The 24,603-nt window shown below is 33.0% G+C and overlaps 1 protein-coding gene and 1 long non-coding RNA gene across 4 annotated transcripts in view; both read right to left on the bottom strand.

Moving 5' to 3' along the window:
- Positions 1–21,538, bottom strand: part of l(2)gl (LLGL domain-containing protein l(2)gl) — a 68,023-nt gene extending 46,485 nt beyond the window's left edge. Inside the window, exons 1-2 of one of the 3 annotated variants that reach the window (XM_089697985.1) lie at positions 21,389–21,538; positions 20,881–20,973 (exon numbers count right to left, since the gene is read on the bottom strand). In XM_089697985.1, the coding sequence (XP_089554111.1) occupies positions 20,881–20,964 (84 nt within the window). In that variant the 5' untranslated portion in view covers positions 20,965–20,973; positions 21,389–21,538. Of the gene's footprint in view, positions 1–20,880; positions 20,974–21,041; positions 21,200–21,388 lie in introns of those variants that run through there. The other 2 variants (XM_089697986.1, XM_089697984.1) reach the window with 2 other exon arrangements.
- A 1,267-nt stretch (positions 21,539–22,805) lies between these two features.
- Positions 22,806–24,377, bottom strand: LOC149486373 (uncharacterized). Its single transcript, XR_016315948.1, has 2 exons — positions 23,896–24,377; positions 22,806–23,406 (listed from the first exon to the last, which is right to left on the bottom strand). It is a non-coding gene; the product is annotated as an uncharacterized LOC149486373 (long non-coding RNA).
- Between the last annotated feature and the right edge of the window lie 226 nt (positions 24,378–24,603).

Genomic DNA, 24,603 nt, shown 5'->3' with positions numbered 1-24,603 from the left:
TTAAGTCCTTAATACTTAAACCTAAAAGCTTTTGATCCTTTTCCTTTCCATTGGTTGACCTAGAGGATGTAATTCCCGAGAGCAAAGCCTAAGACAGCAGCAAATTTTTAACATTAGTAAGATTAAAATTTAGTACAACTATATAGAATCATAGTACAAACGCATCTAAAAGCCCTTAACCGTTGATTATAAAGTTTTTGAAATTTAAATTAAAGCGAAAGTCATAGCTTAAAAGTAGTTATAGTAGCTTAACGACGTTTTAGGTAAGCATTTTATTACTAAATAAAAAAAAATCCCAAAATGAAAATAAAAATACTAAATTACTTAGCTAAAAAGTCGCTATGGTATGTTAACGGCCGTCTTGTCCAGTAAATAGTTAAAATTTTCAGATTATATGCTGAACTAAACGAGAAAAATTGAATTTAAAAATAAATTATAACAGTTTCTGGGTAAAAACTATTATTTATATATAATATAATTAAATTTCGATCGATGTATCTTACAATAATTATTATAAGTGTCATAATTTTTAAGAAATAACGATTTCCGTGTTTTTTGCCATTTACTCGAAACTCACTTCGTGGGCTTAACGGCTTTCTAGTTAAAGGACGGCAGAGTTCCCCAGACAAGCGGCCACTAACATAATGAGTTCAGGATACAGGCGGCCGTATACAAGATACCTGCTTGTCCTGTACGACCTTTGGAATCGGGACGAGCCTCAGACATTCCTGCTCAGGTGAAATACCTCACAATTTATGAATAAATAATACTTTATACAATATGCAACGCTTTTGAAGCTGATCACGAAGTGATCCCATCTTGCGAAGAAACTTTTAGCGATTTGCAACTTTTTTCAAACAAAAACTTTTGCAAGCAGAAATTTGATTAAAAGTATAAATTGAACCCAAATTCTTCGAAAACTTCTAGTAAATTACATTCCCTTTTCTTTTCAAATATAAAATTTACATATACAGAAAGGTGGAGTTTGATCGTATCATATCTTAAAATAACCATGACTTATTTTATAAAAATCCGTGAATAGTTTTTCCAAGTATGTGTACCCTAAAAACGATTTGAGGGCCGATAACGGTATCGCTATCGGAAAATTTATCATGAGTAAACAAGTGTGATAAGGGCTGCCATCGTATAATATAAAATTAATATTGTAAGTACCTTTTTAATAATAAATTTTTTCGTGTTTAGATTACTGATTGGGTGGCTTTTGTTATAATATGAAACTCAATCCGATAGTGGCAATTGGCTTTACTTTTCAATACCTACACAGTTTGCGATGGTAGTTTAAAAACATGGGTATTTGTTTCATGTACAGTACATTGCATTTCCTTCTTAAAACCTAAGATGAAAGATTTAGAATAACATCAGGTGCGAGATATTGAAAATTCCCTTGCAATTTGAGAATCTCAACGAATCTTTATATTTACCAAAAGAAGCAAGAGCAATAGCAATTTACCTCACCTCATAGAACTTTATGGGCACAATTTGGATGATTGATTCGCTAACATCGTAAACATTGGATTTACACCGTCGTAGCTCCTCACCTAGTGTCCATAAACGATTTAACGAGCCTTGTACGACCTTAGACAGTATACACCTTCCGTAAATCAACAGAAAATGTACAATACTTTACCAATAGATACCGAAATCTGATATTACTTCATCATTGTATTAAGTCACTTGTAATTTGGTAAGACTTTTATTATTTCAATACAATTATGTTTAATTAGTCAACAGTTATTTAAACTCAAGAAACATTAATTACAGTTAGTGTTAGTTATAGTGACGAAATCTCAAAGTAGTTTTATATTTCAGGTGTTTTGCTCAAGCTCTATAATTTTAATTTAAGCACAGGGCTTGGTCTGTTAATCACAAGTAATAAATTAGTGACTATGGAATCATATTTATGCATAATTACAGCAATAGTAAACTCAACGCATGAGGTTTCTAAGCCGTGAATGACAGTTGGATTCCATTATAACATAGGCTTCTTGGATTAAAACTGCAGCGACGATTCATCCATACATAACAATTATGTACAAAGCATGAAATAATAATAAGCGAAATGTGAATTATAATTTAAGTAGAGGTACTTAAGTTATAATTCACATTTCGCTTTGTTGATGCAACTTGCACTATCTATTAAAAGGTTTATTAAAAGGTTTATTTAATTTTCTTCAATGTAATACTATTATATGGGATTATGGGAACGTATATTAGGATGAATCATGAAACAGTTTCGTCTATTTTTATAGAACACGATGACATCAGGGTACTATGAAATTCGACCTGCCATAAAATTATTGTTTTCTTTTTTTATCTTCTATAGTCAGTCAGGTACATTTATACGGTATACCACATCCAAATGAGTGAACTCTTAAATTAATTAATTTATGTAACTAATCCGCTAACTTCGTGTGTTAATTATTGTAAAAATATATTTTTTTTTTTCATTTAAGTCATACATTTCGAAACAAGACTCAAGTGTGAACATTTAAAATGTAGCTACGTCCTGTAAGCTCTACAAAAGCGACCTTGGTAAGGTTATCGGCCGCACACAAAAGCCCAGCTATCTATCGATTATGGCCATGTACGTCCACTTCGATTCCTACTATAATATACATACAGCGTAAAAAAGGCAATTACGATTAAAATTGGTAGCGGTAAAAAATTGTTATAAATAAATGTTTGAGAATTTTTACGCCTTCACACGGGTTATGTAATCGAAGGGTTATGTAATTGATATACAACGAGCTACCAAATGACCAATGAACCAAACATTTTTTCAATTTGGTTTCAAGTTTATTCCCTAGTAGACCGGGAGATACTGACACAAAATTTCGAGTCATTTGTAACAGGATGGCGGTTCTACAGGGGTCTTAGTACGCAATGACAAAAAGAAAAATGATGGTATGAACGCTGGTACCGGTGGGTTAGTCGCGTGGGCGTTAGTCGAACTCGTCGGAAAAATAGCGAAAGTCAAACGATTTGTAACACAAAAATTTTAGAATTTACCGATAGCCCATAAAAAAGAAGTAGGCGGTAGTGTCATGCAATACTTTTCCGGTATGACTTACAGCCCGCCATACCGAGGCGAATGTGTTGATTTAAAAAAAACAATTATTCAACCATTTGTACCAAGCTAACTTTTGCACAGGTAACCATCGTCGTGCAGCCATTTACGAAAATCGCCATGCCATACTTTTCGGACGATTCCAAATGGTCGCCATACCGCCGAAAATCTGCAAAATTTTTTTATTTCGCCTATCTTTTTGTACCAGTATTGCATTTGGCTTTTTGGAGAGTATTTGATAAAATGTGACCATTATTATATTTGCCATACTTCTAGTAGGGGGAAAAAGTGCTGTCATACTTGAAAAATAAATTTATTATTAATTTATATAAGTGAAGATTTCCAACACCTAGATCTTTGAAATTTTGTATTTATATTCGTTGATCCTCAAACTTACAGGAAAAATAAGTGCCATACTGTTACAAATCGTTTGACTTTCGCTATTTTCCGACGAGTTCGACTAACGCCCACGCGACTAAGCCGCCGGTACCAGCGTTCACACCATCATTTTTCTTTTTGTCATTGCGTACTAAGAACCCTGTAGAACCGCCATCCTGTTACAAATGACTCGAAATTTTGTGTCAGTATCTCCCGGTCTATAGGCTTTTGTTTTCGTAGAAATATAAATAATGTTTATAAATAAGTAATGATTCGAGGATAAAATCCTATGAATGCTTAAATAGCAAAAAACTGATGAGTGATATTCAAATAAGCAAACGAAACCCACTGGTATTCCTATCACGCCTCGTTATATCGTCCTTGTCGGTTCTTTCAAAGGGTTCAGTCAATTATATTACAAAGTATTCACCAAAACACAGATTATACAGATGGTTCTGTGAAATGATAAACAACAGGAACGTGATCGCGCATTCATCCCTGGCATTAGTGATAAATGACCACGTTAACAAGGGTGCAGTTGTAATTGAAATCGTCATATTATTTTGTATGGCCCTTGTCTAAATAGAGGAATGACTTGGCCGAATTGTGCTAGGTTCTATTGTTTAAAGCACGATTTCACCATCCTTTAGAGCTGAGATTTCCGAGGATAAGATGACAGTCATTAAGTATACCTAGATATGAAATAAAGAAACCAAGTTTACTGTAATTTTTAGGTCACGTAATATACGAGTTTAATTTTTACACCGCTAAACAGTTACAACATAAAATACGTTAATATATTTTAAAATCTGCCAAGCGTCATAAATTTCAGCGAATCACGTCCACAATCCACATACCAATAAACGTAAATATTTTTTACAATTTCCTGTTTTCGAATATGATAATACGCGACCGTTAAAAATCGTCACAACACGAGCTTGCCCTAAGCAAATATTGTCTGAGATATCTCGCCAAAGCAAGGTACGGAGTACGGAGCCGGCAGGTCAGAGTGAATGAACCTTAAACCGGTGCTTATCGCGCCGTCTGTCTAGAACATCGCGGAAATATAATTTAGATTAATGCAATTTATCGAAATAGATATAGCCGTATGGAATGAGGTGCCCGTTTATTATCAATAGATTAAAACTATTCAGATAAATAAAGCGGTGCTTGGCCGCTATGGGAATGTGTTTAGATCACGTTTGGACTCAGCGTTTGTAATAGGTATAGAATTGTCGATCTAGTTTTTCATTGATATGAAAAGGAAGCAATATTTGATTGCTAATAGGTATATTAAATTATTTCTAATGGACAATCACAACATTGGATTACCCGATTTTTAACATCTGACATCTCTACAGCCTACGCTGTACTTTGAACTTAGTGGGTAGTGGGTACATTAAGTACAGCACAATCTTAAAGCATTAAATAGGGAAGTCGTGGGCGTAATGTAGTTCGCAGTGATGATGAAATGAAACCGCGCAATAGCTGTAACATCTGCGAACAGCGCTGAAACAGAGCAGGCATCTATGTTTGATTGCTTACGCCGCGGCCGGTTGAATTGGTGGTAATAAAATGTGAACACGTGGTAACGCCGGCTGAATCGATTAACGAGCTTTTAATAGAACAGAAATTTACAATTTTATTGTGGATAGTTTTGACTGATAGTTTTACGATATTGCAACATCCGAATGGAAATCAGGAGGAGCTTTCGTTTCACCACAGCGTTTAACAACAATTTGTAGCAAGTTGTTCTATAATTACAGTTCCCTATAGTAAACTGTGTCGATAATAAACAATCAATGAATAGGCAATGAGGCACCAGGGAGTGTACCTACATTTAAAAATTTATTACTCCATGAAACGTGACCAATTACCGCCCATGATTTTCGATCAACACTTTAATATTCTACAAACTCATCCAATTTGTATGGCATAGTTGCGTCAAACAAGGCGCGAGCTTCATTACTTGAGGGCAAACATCTTAACCTCCATTAGATCTCATTGCCTGAACGAAGTATCTCCCACGGTTTCCTTCTCCGCGCAATTTAGGCACTGTTATGAGTGAAACATTTGGAGCGAATTCATGAGGGTGTTATTTCCTATTGTCCGTCCTATTTTCTCCTAAATGACCACCCACGCGTTATGTTTTGATCTACATATGAATCTACGCATCTTAATAGCGTACGCGTTCAATTGAGAAACACTGTTATGGCAGCTCCTAATAGAGACAATAGAACAAAATATGTACAATTTGATACAATGTTAATTGACCAAAACGAATGACCAGTATGAAATAGCTCAAATTCTTTACTGCCACTGAACTTAGACGAAAAAAAAAACGTAACCTCGAACTTTTACACAACATTCTAATGCGTGGATATTTTAAGCATATTTTTTAAACCATAGCCGTTACAAAAAGTAGTACAATTAATACACAGACATGTTCATTACAACAAAACGTTGATCAAGTTACAATTACGAACCAATTTATATTATGATGATGCATGTATCAGTAATAAGCCTCAATTCATCATACAGACACACAAAAAGAGCAAGAGTCGTGGAGCGTGTTGTATTGGTGAGGAATGTGGTCGCGTCAGTATAATAAGCATAGGCCAGGGTTTTAGATCTGTCATTGTTGGCCTGCCGTTTAGAACAGTTGGTCGTGACGAGGTTCCTTTATGATCTTGTCCTTTGAACCGTGGTCTGGTCGTAGGATTCAAAATTAGAATGTCATAATTTATTACGATACATTGTTTGAAAACAAAATATACTATTTTAGATAGTAGGCTATCCTAGTTTCGATCTGAATTCAAGTCTGTCTTATTTCTCAAATTACGCGTGTAAAAGCGAGAGAAAATATGTATGTAAAATTTAAGTTCAAAGGGACTGCGAGGTCGTATTATTCGAGAGTTATATGCCCGTTGGCAGAACTTGTCCGAAGGTATACTTTCTCAATAGTTAGGTAAATTGCTTCACTTTAGCACTATGTTAAGCACTATGTAAAGTGACACCAAATTGCGTCACCCATAAAACAAATAGCACTGCACCCTTGTTGCCAGGCGGGTGTGGCTGAACGTGACGGATTTATACAACCTGCACCCAAACAGAATTACCGTGACATAGATTGATAGGGAATCATCATATCATGTGAATGTAGCTTAAATTGAGCTTAAGAAAAACTGATACACACGTACACTCTACAGGCGAGAATCAACTAGTTTATAATAGCCCTAGAATTAACAAATTAGAGCCTTGCGTGATAAACACAACAGGAAAAGTAAATAATGGTTATAAATCCTAATCATAGTGCAATTTGATACGAACCCTAAGAACGTTACCCTACACCGCGAGCTAACCACAATAAGAAAGTAGAAAGGTGCAAAACAAGATCACGAGCGCTGGGTATTGTATTCAAATACTTATTCAAGAAGGAAAAATTAGCTGGATGTTATATATAAACACTACGTTTAAGGAATAAATACTCTCAATTTTTCTTAACATTTAGTTCTAATCTGAAGAATATTACCTATATAGACTACAAGCCCGCATATGAAAAAAATATGGGTCAAATGAACCACCACGGGACATATCTAGTACGAAAGAAGAGCAAAAAATAATAAGATTCATCACTATGCCGTCACTTGTAAGCTGTCCAACTGAGTGCAGATGAGAATTCAAAAGTACAGGTAGACTCGGTAAATTTTGGTCATATATTTTTGTACGGCATTCTTAACCATCGATAGATCCATTAAAAATAATAAGAAACCGCTCAGTGCCGTACAAAAATGTGGGTCCACCAAGTCGGAATTTTTATTTAATTTCCGAGAGTTACCGGGGGTAAATTTGGTCATTTGACCATGTACGGCATCTGTGTCATACTATTGCTATACTGCTTTTAATCCATTATTCCGCAACGCCGTACAAAAATCATGGGGACAAGGGGAAAAAATCGAGAGTTGTAATCCCCTCTCTTTCCCCACTCCAGGGGGTCATTTGACACAACACGAAATAAATTTATTTTTAAAGTATTTTATGCATAGATAATATTTTTTCATGTGCCGTACATTTTCGTTGGTTCAAAGGGGAAAAATCTGAAAAAGAAAAAATCCATATAACGAAATGTTTGCTTTATATTTTTCTAATAAAATATAAATATACATTAATATTAAGAAGCTCGAGGTGGTTAATTATCACCTTGGAAAGTCGGAGTCAAGTGGAATGGACTCCGTTAAATTGATGAACTAATAAAAAAGCTATGAACGAAAAGATGTGAATTATATTCAATCAGCCCATGAATACAGGTAAAGTCACAAGCAAATGCTAGTAATATATACATATTCAAAATGTACAAGTAAAGCGCTTTCAAATGATACCAAACACGGCATATTTATCTTAACTTTATTTTTTTACTCTGTATGTTTTGTCCGCTAGAGGGCGCCACATTAGATTTTGTGAAACCCCATATAGCCTTTAGCTAGCTGGTCACTGATTATCCAGTGAACAATTCAGACGCTTCTAATGATATGTCATTTGTCGAATTCTGATAAGTAGTTTAGAAGTTACGAGGGAATAGATGAACATACATACATGACCTGTCAAAACCATAACCCTCCTTTTGCTTTGCCGTAGTTGGGTAAAAATATGTTAATGCCGTAGTCCGTACTGTATCAAATGGCCATAAAGCACCCTTAAAATTGTAGCTTTCGTCGCTTTCATCAGCCTAAAAGATGTGGTCTGCACAAAAATGTACGGCATCGTTTTTTCCTAATTTATCTATGTTAATACTATTTAAAACAACGAATAAAGTGTAGAAAACTATTATATTTCATTAATCTACGATGTTTAAACTTTAACAAAATTTCTGGGTTTGCATTTCTCTAAAACTTTTTTTAGAACGGTTTCTTTTGAACGGCAATACTATACAACAATTGAATTTTACAATATCATGTTAAAAAAAAAATTCCCGTACAGGGTCAAATGACCTTACAGCTCTTTATATCAAGAATTCGATGAAATTAAGATGATTATTGGTATACATTTAAAAGAACAATTATTTTTTGACGGCATTGCTTTTAATAGTACTTTTGAGTGCTAGATAATGTTTTGGAACCGAAGCCGTACTTAGTCAAATGACCCCCTGGAGTGGGGAAAGAGAGGGAATTGCAACTCTCGATTTTTTCCCCTTGTCCCCATGATTTTTGTACGGCGTTGCGGAATAATGGATTAAAAGCAGTATAGCAATAGTATGACACAGATGCCGTACATGGTCAAATGACCAAATTTACCCCCGGTAACTCTCGGAAATTAAATAAAAATTCCGACTTGGTGGACCCACATTTTTGTACGGCACTGAGCGGTTTCTTATTATTTTTAATGGATCTATCGATGGTTAAGAATGCCGTACAAAAATATATGACCAAAATTTACCGAGTCTACCTGTACTTTTGAATTCTCATCTGCACTCAGTTGGACAGCTTACAAGTGACGGCATAGTGATGAATCTTATTATTTTTTGCTCTTCTTTCGTTCTAGATATGACCCCTGGTGGTTCATTTGACCCATATTTTTTTCATATGCGGGCTTGTAGTCTAATACAATATATTTGCAAGATAGCTAAATATGTGGCACCCCTTCAACACGAACTAAGTTGTGATAACAACTATTCATTGTGTTTAATCAGGCTATCTGTCTGTCGTTACCAATGTTCCATACAAAATTCGATTAGTCGAGTTTTTATGTATTTTCATATTTACAATTTAAGTGAAACAGTCTTATACCGATAGAAGTGAAAGCGCAACTTCGAAGACCGTAATAAACGTTACGTTAGTTTACAATATTATTAGTAAACGTTACTATGCGATTAAAATTTGAGAAGCAATTTAGAAGACTGCTGAAAAGATACATCAGTGCCTCTGTACTGACATAAGATGATGTTTAAATCTTGTTTTATAATGACCATAGTTTATACTTTATACATGCGATTGAGTGACATAAGTAGTAGGCAGTACCTATGTCATTATTGAAACAGGTTCTGTTCAATGGATTGCTCTGCGTGATTACATTTTAACGAGTATATCATGTTTACGAGATACACAATAAAATAGCTGATTTGTATGTTTGCAGAGGTATTATTGGGGCACGGTGAGACTTCGCGATTATTGCAAAAAAGTTAATAATGAATTTAAACAACAGCGTGAAAACGAACATCATGTATGAAATACTGCACATTTGTATTATAGACTACAAGCCCGCATATGAAAAAAATATGGGTCAAATGAACCACCAGGGGTCATATCTAGAACGAAAGAAGAGCAAAAAATAATAAGATTCATCACTATGCCGTCACTTGTAAGCTGTCCAACTGAGTGCAGATGAGAATTGAAAAGTACAGGTAGACTCGGTAAATTTTGGTCATATATTTTTGTACGGCATTCTTAACCATCGATAGATCCATTAAAAATAATAAGAAACCGCTCAGTGCCGTACAAAAATGTTGGTCCACCAAGTCGGAATTTTTATTTAATTTCCGAGAGTTACCGGGGGTAAATTTGGTCATTTGACCATGTACGGCATCTGTGTCATACTATTGCTATACTGCTTTTAATCCATTATTCCGCAACGCCGTACAAAAATCCTGGGGACAAGGGGAAAAAATCGAGAGTTGCAATCCCCTCTCTTTCGCCACTCCAGGGGGTCATTTGACTAAGTACGGCTTCGGTTCCAAAACATTATCTAGCACTCAAAAGTACTATTAAAAGCAATGCCGTCAAAAAATAATTGTTCTTTTAAATGTATACCAATAATCATCTTAATTTCATCGAATTCTTGATATAAAGAGCTGTAAGGTCATTTGACCCTGTACGGGAACTTTTTTTTTAACATGATATTGTAAAATTCAATTGTTGTATAGTATTGCCGTTCAAAAGAAACCGTTCTAAAAAAAGTTATAGAGAAATGCAAAACCAGAAATTTTGTTAAAGTTTAAACATCATAGATTAATGAAATATAATAGTTTTCTACACTTTATTCGTTGTTTTAAATAGTATAAACATAGATAAATTAGGAAAAAACGATGCCGTACATTTTTGTGCAGACCACATCTTTTAGGCTGATGAAAGCGACGAAAGCTACAATTTTAAGGGTGCTTTATGGCCATTTGATACAGTACGGCATTAACATATTTTTACCCAATTACGGCAAAGCAAAAGGAGGGTTATGGTTTTGACAGGTCATGTATGTATGTTCATCTAAAGTACCCGTCACGAGAAGCTATAAATTATGTAAACAAACATCTTTTACTAAGTAAACATTTTATACTGCGAGATAATAATAAATTGACCATATTCAATCGACATGAAATATAGACGGGTTATATGAAAGTAACAACCTATTTAATTTAGTCGGATCATATTTTAACGACGCAAAGCGCTATCGTTTGTGTTTCTTGGTACCGGAACGCGTCCGTCGCAGGGATTGTGAACTATCGGGACGCCATTTTGAAATAAACGCATCATTCGAGTTTCGAATGCGTACGAGTTTGTTTCATTGCTTTGCATATATCGCGGATCTGGTTGTTATTGTTAATTTTGTTATTGTTTCGTTATCACTTTTTTATTGTTGTTACTTTAATTGTTGCGTTAATTTTATTTGTTATTACGTATAATGGAGCCAGTAGCCAGTACATCTAAGGAAATAAATTCGCCACGAAAAAAACGTCAAAAGGTGCGTAATACAATTTATCTAAATTATATAATAAGTAAAAAGAAAGAGTTGTTTGTTCAAACGCGCTAATCTTTGGAAACTTAAGGTTAATATTAGAAGTAGGTTTTAAATTGTGAAGTAATTGGTTAGGTTAATTGGTATACCTGGAGATATAGCTTGAGCTTCGTGTGACAAGTGACTACCGGTGATTTTTACAGGTGATTTTTTTACTTAAGGGCTTGGTCTAGTAGTGCAAACAAATGCATCCTGTCATCCTATATGTAAATAATACAAATGTACTAAGGGAAAGTTGCTCCACTTAATTTTTAAAAATTAAATCATTCGTATGTATAATTTAATATTCGTAATAAGTACCAAAAATGACAATTTGAAACAATTTTCGTGAAAATTACACCGGGTGATTTTTTTTTATCAGTACACAAAATTTGCGAATACTTTCTATTGATATCTTCAACTTCATGTTTATGTAACTGATCAACTTTTACAAAGAAATTTGGACGAAATATAAAAAAAATAAGCTTTCCATACAAAATGCATAACTCTATACATTTTTTTCGACTTAAGTTTCTTAATGAAAGTTGTTCAGTTTAACTAATAAAAAGGATAAACAAATTTTGTATACTTATAATAAAAAAAATGTAATGTTTGTGTTAAAAAATTATAAAATAGAAAAATACGCAAATGAAAACAAAAGATATTTATTTCTGACTAGCTTCCGCCCGCGACTCCGTCCGCGCGGATGTCAGTCTTCGCGTCTTCTACAGATTTATTATATTATGTGTAATATATAGATTTATATTGATAAACCTAATAAATCTTTTGCTAGCATTCTGATGCTTTATCGGTTGCACTGGATTTATCTCTTTTTTTTCAATCGCTTGAATGATATAGGATGGGTCCTTGATGGGCATCGAATGCTGAAGTCTCGAATCAATCAATTCTGACAGTAGGCAATTTATGTAAAATCTTGATAATGGTCCATCATTTTATTTTGCCTAAACGTTACATACTTTTTTATATATTCTATTTTTAACGAATTATTCACTCCAGTCCAAACAGCAAATAAGCAGACTTCTGCTTCTGCAACGTTTAGTTGTCCCTGAATTTAGAAAAAATAGTCATGATTCTTATCTATGACAAAAGTGTTATTTTTTGCATTGTATTTCAAATATTACATTTTTTTTAACCGCATCTTCCGCATTCATGTCTTTTGCCGGAATTAGACATTTAACTTCTACTAGTCCCATTTTCCCTCTTTGATATGGGAGTGTATAAAAATTTTTTTAAGATATTTCTCGTTATACTTTTAAAAAGTTATTATTGTCATTTTGCTCATTAGGTAAAGTAATTTCGATATCAGTTTTAAGTTTTTTGATACCTGCAATAATAACGTCATAATCGCCTGCACATACTTATCGATTACACCCTGTATACAATCCACCATCCACATTCATAATGTTTTCCTGTCCTCCTCTCCTTTACGCTGTTCACCGATACATTTGAAATGAGTAAATCTGCTACCACTGAAGGATGATTCATTGTGATCAGCAAATTTTCACCACTGTTGTCGATTATTTGTTTTTCATTTTTAATCAGCAATTGGGAATCATCAGTTTTGTTTTTTGCAGATTGGTGATGTACCCTAACAATACGTCGAAAAAGGAAAGCATCAACGAATTATCGTTTTCCTCCTCTTTTTTTATTCTTCGCGTCTCTGTTACTTCTGTTTGTTTAGTTCTCAACACCCACTGAATTTTCTATGTTATTGTGATCTTCCATTACATCTGAGTTTTGATGATGTGATGATAATCCATTCGTTTTAATATTGGTACTTAGAGTTGGTAGACTAAACTAGAAATGGCGGACTAAATTTGTCAGCGCGTCTGTAAGATCAGAATATAAAACCAACATCCTGTATTTAAGTTACAAAATTAATAATCAAACAACATGCCGCTACGTTGAAAATGACTAGAAGAAAAAATTAAAACACCTCGGATCAATTTTGGAGTAAACAAATCATTTTCCCCGTATGGGGATTTCCCCGGATGAACTTGGGAAGTTCAAGTTCTCAATACAAGTTTATATTATATTTCGTATTTCTCAAACGAAAAATAAACATTTTTGGAACTTAAAAAAAATTATATTTTAAGAAAATTTATGAGCTTACTTTAGTTTTAAAGAAATATACATCCCTTTACTGACACCCCGTAAAATAAAGAAATTGTTGCCAATCACCTTTGCAATCTATTTGGTTTCATTAACTTTATGTTCGAAGATAATTTTTTGACGTGACAACGTCTTAAATTAGGTTGCGACTGGGAGTCACTTATGAAAAAGTGTAACGCTCGGTAACGTTACGATGAGTCACCGAACGAGAGAGAGGCCCGCCGAATGCCTTGCGTCTCTCTCCCACTCAACTATGATCGAGAAAAAGACGTTGTCACGTAAAATCTTCGCCCGTAAAACCGACTTTACAGGCAACCATTTTTTTTTCTAGTAGTTACACGCGTATTTTTTTCGTTTATTTTCCATATCGAAATCAAATGTTTAAAAATACGAATATTTGCACAAAACTAAGATAAAAATAATCAATTAACAAAAATATTAAATTTAATGAAGTAGAGCAACTTTCACTTCGGTATGAAGGAAAATCGAGCGTAGAGCACACGTCAGAACGCTCCGGCACAAGGAGCGCGACTAAAGAAATTCGCTAGGATTTTTCCTAATTATTTTAAATATTTTTTTAATATTTAAAGAATTATCAAAATTCAAAAAAAAAAATTTTTAAAGGATTAATACTCATTGGTCTTCAACCAACTCGAATAAATTAATGGAAAAAATAACTTTTAGCAGTATTTATCAATAGATTTTGTAAAGCAAAAAATGGGAAATTTAATGAATTTATAACGTTTTAATTAAGAAAATCATAAGTTTTTCGGCAATTGTATTCAGCAGTTTTTAATAACGACTATATAAGGATAATAATGCGCTGATCAGATTGTGTAAATTGTAATCGGTTGCAACGTAGTGAGTGCACAAACTTAGCTCGAAATGTCTTTGGGGGAAAGAGACTTATCTTGAAGGCCTGATTAAGGTAAAATAATGTTACTTTATAAATGTGAAAAAATTCACGCGCATTGCGTATATAACACTAATTGATAAACAAGAAAAAAAAATTCAGTTTATCATTTCATTAGCCGGAAAAAAATTGTCAAATAACTTGTTGAAAACGCAATTTTGCTAGACTGCAGCCTTAATAATTTATTAAATCTTAAACAAATTCATTTTTTTTGTTGGTCCAAATGTTGTGAACTCCTGAACACTTGTTTACAAAATTTATAGCTTCTCATGACGGTTACTTTATTCCCTCGTAACTTCTAAACTACTTATCAGAATTCGACAAATGACATATCATTAGAAGCGTCTGAATTGTTCACTGGATAACCAGCGACCAGCTAGCTAAAGGCTATATGGGGTTTCACAAAATCTAATGTGGCGCCCTCTAGCGGACAAAACATACAGAGTAAAAAAATAAAGTTAAGATAAATATGCCGTGTTTGGTATCATTTGAAAGCGCTTTACTTGTACATTTTGAATATGTATATATTACTAGCATTTGCTTGTGACTTTACCTGTATTCATGGGCTGATTGCATATAATTCACATCTTTTCGTTCATAGCCTTTTTATTAGTTCATCAATTTAACGGAGTCCATTCCACTTGACTCCGACTTTCCAAGGTGATAATTAACCACCTCGAGCTTCTTAATATTAATGTATATTTATATTTTATTATCAAAATATAAAGCAAACATTTCGTTATATGGATTTTTTCTTTTTCAGATTTTTCCCCTTTGAACCAACGAAAATGTACGGCACATGAAAAAATATTATCTATGCATAAAATACTTTAAAAATAAATTTATTTCGTGTTGTGTCAAATGACCCCCTGGAGTGGGGAAAGAGAGGGGATTACAACTCTCGATTTTTTCCCCTTGTCCCCATGATTTTTGTACGGCGTTGCGGAATAATGGATTAAAAGCAGTATAGCAATAGTATGACACAGATGCCGTACATGGTCAAATGACCAAATTTACCCCTGGTAACTCTCGGAAATTAAATAAAAATTCCGACTTGGTGGACCAACATTTTTGTACGGCACTGAGCGGTTTCTTATTATTTTTAATGGATCTATCGATGGTTAAGAATGCCGTACAAAAATATATGACCAAAATTTACCGAGTCTACCTGTACTTTTCAATTCTCATCTGCACTCAGTTGGACAGCTTACAAGTGACGGCATAGTGATGAATCTTATTATTTTTTGCTCTTCTTTCGTACTAGATAAGTCCCGTGGTGGTTCATTTGACCCATATTTTTTTCATATGCGGGCTTGTAGTCTATTAGGATCTTTTACAAGCATCACGTGAACAGTAAATTATCTAGACACCTAATGGCATTATTTAAAACTGTATTACTCAAATGTTGACATAACAATACCTCCATTGAAGCGAACCGTGTGAAATTTTTGTGGATAATAGTAATTAACTCTTGTTTGAGACTTGGCGAGACAAGTGGATTATCTATAAGCTCCGTTTTTGTAACGGAGTTTAATCTTGAGTTCATAAGTCCATTAAAAATATCAATATCCTCTTTATGTTTTGTGATTAAACTGTAATCACAAATTTAAATACAATTTGAACAATGATTAACGTTAAAACGTTTCATAAATAACCTTGGAAGTGGGGCATACAGGTTTAATAAACAACAAATTAATTATTATTAGATACATAGTTTTATTTGGAGAAGTTTATATATCAGTAATCAGATACAATTAAAATTTGTACTGCATTTTAATAATCGATTATTTTAATAGATCTAGAAGGTAGAATTTTCTTTGTAATACCTAACTTTACAAGGAAATAAAACGGATCAGATTGCCAAAAATAAGATATGTAATAGTAATTTACCTAATGCTAAAGGTTTGTTTTTTCAACTCTAGGTGTAACTAAATTCTACAAACGTGATGATTCACACCATTTCTCGGTACTTGTGTGACAATATAAACGATAAGATATATTTTTCCTTGAAGCCCGTTAAGTGCAGGTCGGATAAACACAGGCCGAGACAGCCGATGTGACTATTCTTTTAATACATTTCTTCGTATATTTACGTAATTGTCATAATCTGCTGTCGGTGTCCTACAAAACTAGAAGATATGCACTTAATTAAAATAATGAATGAAAGCAGAAACGACAGCGACTTAAAATTTGTAGTAAAAATAAAAAGGAGTGCAATAGAGTTATCAAACACGTACAAAGGTTGCCACAAAATTTTAGTTCTGTGAATATACTAATACTTTTGATATAGTCAAATGTTTGTTTTCTTATGAAAGTATTAGATGGTACGATAAATACATTTTCATTCAAGTTTTCCAATAAGGAGAGTAAGGGTCTCATAGTAATTAAGTACCTAGTTGCAAATAGGTTCGCAAGATAACCACTATAGTCAAACTCATCTCGAACTTAACAATGAATACAGGCAAAGTTTAGCTACACTGAGTTCTGAGGGAACATGTAGTTGTTATCAGTCAGATATTATATGGGATTCGAATGGCGGAAAACTTTCTTATGATAAGATTTATCTTACTTTTTATGTATTGTGATTATTTGCAAATTCTTGGAACCCAATTCGAAGTTACTGAGGCATTTGATGGCTGACATTTGATTCGCCTAAAAAAATGGACTTTTCTGATACTATATGCAGGAAAATTACGTTGAAATTACATATCAGTACAATTTACATGTTAGGGACGGTACACAAGGGTCTCATATTTTGTAGAATTACCAGCTTTATTTAATCATCTGTTTAAACAAATTACAAAAACACCATTTGGACCTCAATTTAAATAGTGTAGGTAGTACGGGTATTTACACACATACACATACAACATACTACAAGCACAGTTCTTTAACATTATTTAAGTACATTACGAACATAATACTCTTATTGCTTATCAATGTTTTATTATATCGATTTATAGATATTAATTACGGCACGGGCGAGGTTAGGTGCGCCGGTTTACGACTACATACTTATAGATAACTTGGATAACAGGTCTAATTATTTTAAGAAAACAAGCATAGACTATAAGCACTAGCTGCGGGACCTGGCTCCGCTCGGGATGAACCGCGATAAGAAAGAAATAATGTCGGTTTCTATAGTTAACATTTCTCTTTTAGAGTTTTTAAAGATAGTTTTTCAAAATTTTATTTTTAAAGAAACAGCAAATAAGGTTGTAACCTTATTTAGCTAGACTAAATTTATTGTAATGTAAATTAAAGGTATAATGAATGAAAATAATTTGCTTTTACCGGTTACGATGCTTGAATATAAATACATATTATGCTGTAGGTCCATTTATATTTTACCGCGTTTTAACCCAATTGAGTCCACGACACAATAGATTTTCTATTGTGTCTGTGATTCCGGGGCCTAAGTTATTAAAGGCACTAAACTTTCCTGGTTTGTTTGCCATAATCGCTGATAAAGTATTAACATTAAAAGTTTTGCCAATTTAAAATTTAGAGCTAGTTAGTTACATTGTTTTTTTTCACATAAATTATTATTAACAATTAAAACAACACAGTATTAATTACTATTTAACAAAATGTAAATTGACGCAACAATATTTCATTCGTTACCCAAAAAAAAGACCATTACTGTCATATCTACAAAAAAGGCGGGGTTAAAAATGTTCGTTCAACCACAGATAGCACAAAAAGGTATCGATTATGTATCGTTATCATTGCTTATCGGATGGCGTCCGATAACCGGCGTCCTAAATGTTTGCACTCGGCTCTACGGTTAATCAGAGACAATATTTGTTGTTGCTACAAAATATTTCATGTAAAGTCGTGTTATTCATGTTCCAAGTTTGTCAATCGATCATTTGAAACTCGGTTAAAAAAAAAAACAAATTGTTTTGCTATTACATATTTTTGAGAAGATAATTTTTTTTTAATAAATAGATGTTTCTAGTTTAATATATTTTAATAATAACTAAAAAATCTTTAGCATCCTAGTTATAATTCTGGATTCATTTTATTTTAAAAACAACTGCCAACATCCAGCTCCCAGCATAACTACAAAAACAGTCTTTAAAAATGTTCCTTTGCAAGAATATACCTACATATTTTGTAAAATTACTACAGTAGTGGTGAGAAAGGCTAATAATTTTCTTATATTAAGATCGCTATAAAATTTATCGATTTTTAATATTTAAATGTATTCATAGTATAAATACTAGGGATGTAACGATACCGATACCGATATATCGGCCGATATAATCGGCAAGCCGATATATCGGTATCGCCGATAATAAATCAACCGATACCGATATTTTTTTATTAAATTCTTTCTTTTCTTTTATGTTTTTGCATTGTATTCATTCATATTGTTTTATTTCTGTTTCTGTAATAGTGTTAAGGAAGAGCGGAACCTCCTGACACAAGCATTTTATTTGCTTACTAGGAGTGTTCCAATCACAAATTTGTTTATGTAAAGGAAAGAAATATATAATTTTGATTTTTTAAAATCGTTTTAGTCGGGTGACATGTTCATAAACTTGTGTCACACCAAAACCTCACGAGCGCGATCGCAGGTATAACGAGAGAGAGACGGACCGATCTCCCGTTTCATCTCGAGCGCTGCCACTGCATTATGTTATCACGTAAACATCTCGATCGTAAACCTACTTTACAAACAACCAATTTTTTTGATATAAAAACAATTCAAAAACCCGCGCCCAATGAACGATGCGGGAGGCCGCCCGCGCGTGCGCACTTTGTTTTCTGAAAAAACTCTACCAATAGTAAACTTTTATTAGGTACTGATTGTATGTGTATTACTTAAAGTTTAACTGACTTTGTAAAATAATAATACTAAAATAAATAGTTTTGTTGTTTTTTGATTTGGCATTTTTATTTAAAAGAATACGATTAACAGTTGTCTCTGTTAAATGTTGGAAACTTTTTATGCATAATTCACTATTTATTTTTCTACCAAGCCATCGATATCGGTATCGGTATCGGTATCGCCGATACATTACTACAAATATCGGTATCGGTATCGTATCGGCAAAATCATGTATCGTTACATCCCTAATAAATACATTTTAATATTAAAAATCGATTGTTGATATGAGCTGATTCGCTCTAATAAATAATAGACAAATTGATACAATTACAGCCTTGATTCCAATCTAATGTGATGAGTCTCAAGGTCAGCATGATTTCACAGTTTCAGATGGACAATTGCGATGGAGTCATACTTTTGATTTAATAATAGTCCATTAAATAATTGGGCAATATGAAAAGAAGAATAGTCATGCATATAATATATGTCACTTGACAAATATTTATTATAGTCAAATAATATTTGGAGCAAGTTTTACAGTGCGTGACAACATAACAATTAAATTTAAGCAGGTGAATTTAATATTTAAAATAAGTAATTTGCAGTAATGGTGTCCTGACGATGAACTGTAGGTTACACTGCAATTTTCACATTATTATCGAAACACGGAATAAACTTAAAATCATAAAATTTCAGCCGAACCTTGGAAGACCTAAACATATATTTAAACTATAAAACAGTAATCAGTCATAAAATCCACACTAGATAAAACATTGCACAAGCCCTACGTCTGGCCATGGCCTGATTTGCCGACAAAAAATACATCTTATCTTGATTCAAACACCATAACGTCTCTGATAAGAGTTAAACAGAAATTGTAATAAGGTTAATTTATATGACTTATTTACAGTACTTATTTTGCAACTAAGTTCTTCTTTAATTTTATGCAAGCAATAAGTCACCTTGATATATTAATACTGGTAGATCTAACTTATACTGGTTGATCTATGAAACATTATACTGGAAAGTAAATCATAAAAATAGTTCTCTTATCTGTTGTCAGATTTACCGAATATGCATTAAAATAATTGTTCAAGCTGTTTCAAGAGCTTAGTTATAAATAGTCAGACATGAGCATATTATAAATATAGACTTTATAATGATTGAATGCTGGTGCTGTGCCTTTTATATTTTTGTGGATAAAAGCCTACTGTTAATCTGAGTTGTGTTGTGTTGTTAAAGCAAATGTTAGTTTTCTTTGATAATGTAACAAAGGAATAGTTGTTGGATATTTTTAGAGATTGTAGCAATAAATGAATTTAAAATTACTACAAATGATAATGGTAAAGATTAATTATAGTGAGTCTATGATATAAGTTCAAAAAAATATTTATATAACTTGGTTTATTGTATTAATTTCAACTAAAATAATATTGATAATTTTTACCGAGTTATAATAAATCTATAAGATTCCATTTTTAATTTTGTACTATTTTTAAGCACTTTACATTATTGTATGTACAAGTCAATGAAAAAATCCAATAAGTTCTTGTGTTTTTTCGTAAAAACTAGTAAGTAGTATACAATAGAATGCTCTTATATTTTGTATATTATTTTACTTGTGAATATGTACCTAATAATGGGTACATAAATATGATGAAGTCTCAGTATGCACTTAAGATATAAAATAATAAAATGTGTCACTGAAGCCTTACACAAATATAAACAATTATCGTTCATCATCTCTATTTGTAAATAGTAAGTACTCACCTTGCGGAAAGCGAACAGTTCATTTTGAAGCTTCTGTCTTTCAGCAGAGGGCTGCTGCCCCTTGCCGCGTATAAACTTTAGCATCCTGCCAGCCTGCAACAAGACAATCACTTAGCGCACTTCACAAACACTGCTAAACATACATACAAACACGACCCTACCATTTTTCATACTAAACTCACGACCACAAACACGAGTAAACCGACCGGCAGCGAAAAGCCGACTGAGTTCAGTACGCTCAAATAGCAATGACTTCGCGTTGCCACCGCCTAGCCCCGCAACCAGATAACATTCTTTAAATCACCAGATAACCGACACAAAGATAACTTATAAAGTAATGTATTAACATCGTTTATAAAGTAAACTAAATTATTATATTAAAATCACTATCCCGATTCCAGATCTTGGCCAACGCCTGTCAAACAGGTTACACGTCTAGTATACGGATTTTTGTTAAAATGATAACAGAACTACGTTTGTTATTAGCAGGATATCATACTTTACATACCTAATTGCGACTGTTTGCTGAGTTTTAGTTATAAAATCCAATTTTAAGGAAATGTCAGACAACTCACAACGGCGTTAGAAATACATACAAACACCACAAAGCAACGCACGCACGCATAAGTTCCACACCCACACTATAACAAAATGTGACGTGACTGGTTTCACAGATTGCAAGTTTATAACATTATTTCTCCCACTTGAAAATATGATGCATTGCCCCGATAACAATTAAACTTGAAAATTGTTAAACATATTAAAATCTAATCAAAATAGACGAATTTTAAAATAAAGACAAGGTAAAATATTATGCGAGTTTAGTTCAACAATTAATTTTCTCTTTTGGATTATATGATGTCAAAATAAGGGTATTTTTATAAAATGGCAACTCTAATTCTCGTTCAGTAATTTCACAAAATTGTTCAGAAATTTAAAAAGTGAATAAATTTATATTTTATGAAAAGTAATAACTTAGTTAGTTTTAAAAGATTTGTAATTTTGATTCATGTTCTATTAGATTTTATAACAGTAACCAAGTGCGAGACACAGAATACATAAAATGAAAGAGTAGGTTTCCCGCCGGTAGCGCTGCACACGGTAGCTATGGGAACTAATTGGACATATTTTATTGCAGTTGGAATAATTTTTTAAATTTCAAAACGTGTTGAGACTTGAGCTTGGTGTTGAGTTCTCACCATGGAACTATATATACTACGTATGGAACCCACACTCCCTAAGAAAAAGTAAAGTCAAAAAATTTGACCTTGAATCTTATCGTTTCCCCTCCGTCTCTTTCTAGTTACGGTGAGTCATAATATATATAGTATGTCTATATTTCCGTGGGGTGAGTATAAATGTAAAAAATTCAGGATATTAAGGAAAAAAATAACGGATACATCAATTTTATTCGTATTAAAATTTTACTATAATACTAGATTTTGCCCGCGACTTCGTCCTCGTTGAAGTCATAAAACATAAAATCCCATTTATCCCGTGGGGATTTCGGAATAGCCTTTCTAAGTGCACCTTTAGGATACTCTAGATATACAGAGTGTGCCAAATTTCATGTCTTTAGGTCCAGTGATTTTAGGCTGTGCGTTGTCTGTCAGTCACTAAGTAACGGGAGAGTTTTATATTTATTGATTGATTGATGGTTGATGATTTACGGCGGAAATAAATTACGTAATTGCATTTATTATTCTAATATAGTTACTGTAGAATTTTTGCAAATAGATAAAAAATAGATGTTCAAGTATTTAACATTGGAAAATTGTAATGTTCCTTTCAGCGTTTTTTCATGTTTGCGTCTTCCGTCTTGCATCTTCAGAACACAGGACCGCTATAAATTATGACAACATTTTGCTGTATAATTTGGCGTTACGTCCAGTCATTTGAGGAATTAATGAAGTAAAATATCAATGTGTTTTTATAATATTTATTTATCATTACAATGCCAACTGCCTTTACAAATTTGCAAATTATAAGATAATAACAATAAAAAGTAACGAAATCGGTTCACTGAAAATATTTTTATCATTCCATACCCTTAAGTATTTAAATAGTTTTAAGAGTACTTGAAATATGAGATCGTGGTCTAGCGCTTCCCTATCATACAATAAAAAACAAAATATAATATATTCAGGGTGTAATCGTTAAGTGTGCACAGGTGATTATTCCGTAACTATTGCAGGTATCAAAAAACTTTAAACTGATATCGATATGATACTGATATGATACTTTACCTAATGAGTAAAATAACAATAATAACTTTTTTTAAATATAACAAGAAATATCTAAAAATGTAACTTTAAACCCTCCCATACATTTTATTTCCCGTAACGTATATATTACGTTCCCACTGCTGGGACATGGCCTCCTATGAGGTTACAGCCACATCCACCACACTGGCCAAGTGCGGGTTTAAAATGAATGTTGCATAATATCTTCACTTTTTCAAAACAGGATATTTTTAATTCTACTATATTTAGCCATGTATTACGTTCCGCTAGATTGGACGGAAACCTGTAAAGAGAAAAGAAGATTATTTGCAAAATATAAAAAAAAAATGTCATTTAGATACAGATAACACAAAATTTGTGCTGTTGTCTTGTGCTTCTATTTCAGTAGGTACCATATATGTATGTACTTTGAGTTTTTGATTTTACAATATATCATTATATAAAAGTAGTAAACAACGTTTTTATACCATTAACTTTCACGCCAATTGAACTAACTCAAGTGGAGAAAGACTTCTCCTCATATAAAATACCATACCGAAATATATGTACACAATTTTATAAAGTATGGACACCCTAGTCTAATATTTATTACAATCATGAAACATTTAATAATAAGCAAATAACGATGTTAAATGGAAAAAACCTAATCAAAATTAACATTATAATCACAACTTCGATCTATTATTCCAGATTTAACAACAATTAAAGTAGAAATATTACTAAACTACAATTTTACATGAAGCGTAGTTTATGCATGGTTTTTTGTACTTACGAATGAAATATAATATCACATCCTGGATGCCATTCACTTTTGCAACCGCGCACAATATATTTACAACCATTTCTATTAATTTTGGCTCAGAATAATTCCAAAATACAAGAACAAACTCACGAAATGAACATAAACATCCGCCATTTTGCAGTAAACATTATTTGACACCTAGAATTGGGGCTGCCGCGCAACGATTTTCATAACATAATTCAAAATATGGGAAAAAAATTATGAGCGTGTTCGATAAGCAGTCCATTTTAAAAGTTGTAAACCTTTGTTATTTCAATGGAAAAGCAAACCTGCATGAATCTCGTTTAAATTTCATTTTTTTAGCGGATTTTATTAATGATTTATGTCATATAGACTATTATTACTGACAGTCGATTTTTTAATGCACGTCAATAGGGGAAAAATTTACAATCACGCTGGCTACCCTATGGGGTAAACAGGGGTTACTTGCGGTCATTCTATCAGTTTTTTATTTATTCGGAGTTTGGGTTCCAGTATGACTATAGTTCCATGGTTCTCACCATAGGTTCTCACATCATCACCATGGTTCTCACATATTGACTATTCTTTTGTTTTCGTAATTTATTAGTTATTTGTAGGCAAGATGATTTTTTCGTCCCTGTTGTGAGCTGTTGTAAGTTATCCTTAATTCATCATAATAATAGTTACAAATGTGAAAGTAACTTTTTCACGCCTAAA

The sequence above is a fragment of the Colias philodice genome, chromosome 8, assembly GCF_061535455.1.
Source record: "Colias philodice isolate Cphi_HAF_F1 chromosome 8, ilColPhil1 Martin Lab GWU primary, whole genome shotgun sequence".
Classification (NCBI taxonomy): domain Eukaryota; kingdom Metazoa; phylum Arthropoda; class Insecta; order Lepidoptera; family Pieridae; genus Colias; species Colias philodice.
The sequence above is the reverse complement of the archived record's forward strand: the minus strand, read 5'-3'. Positions and strand labels throughout refer to the sequence as shown.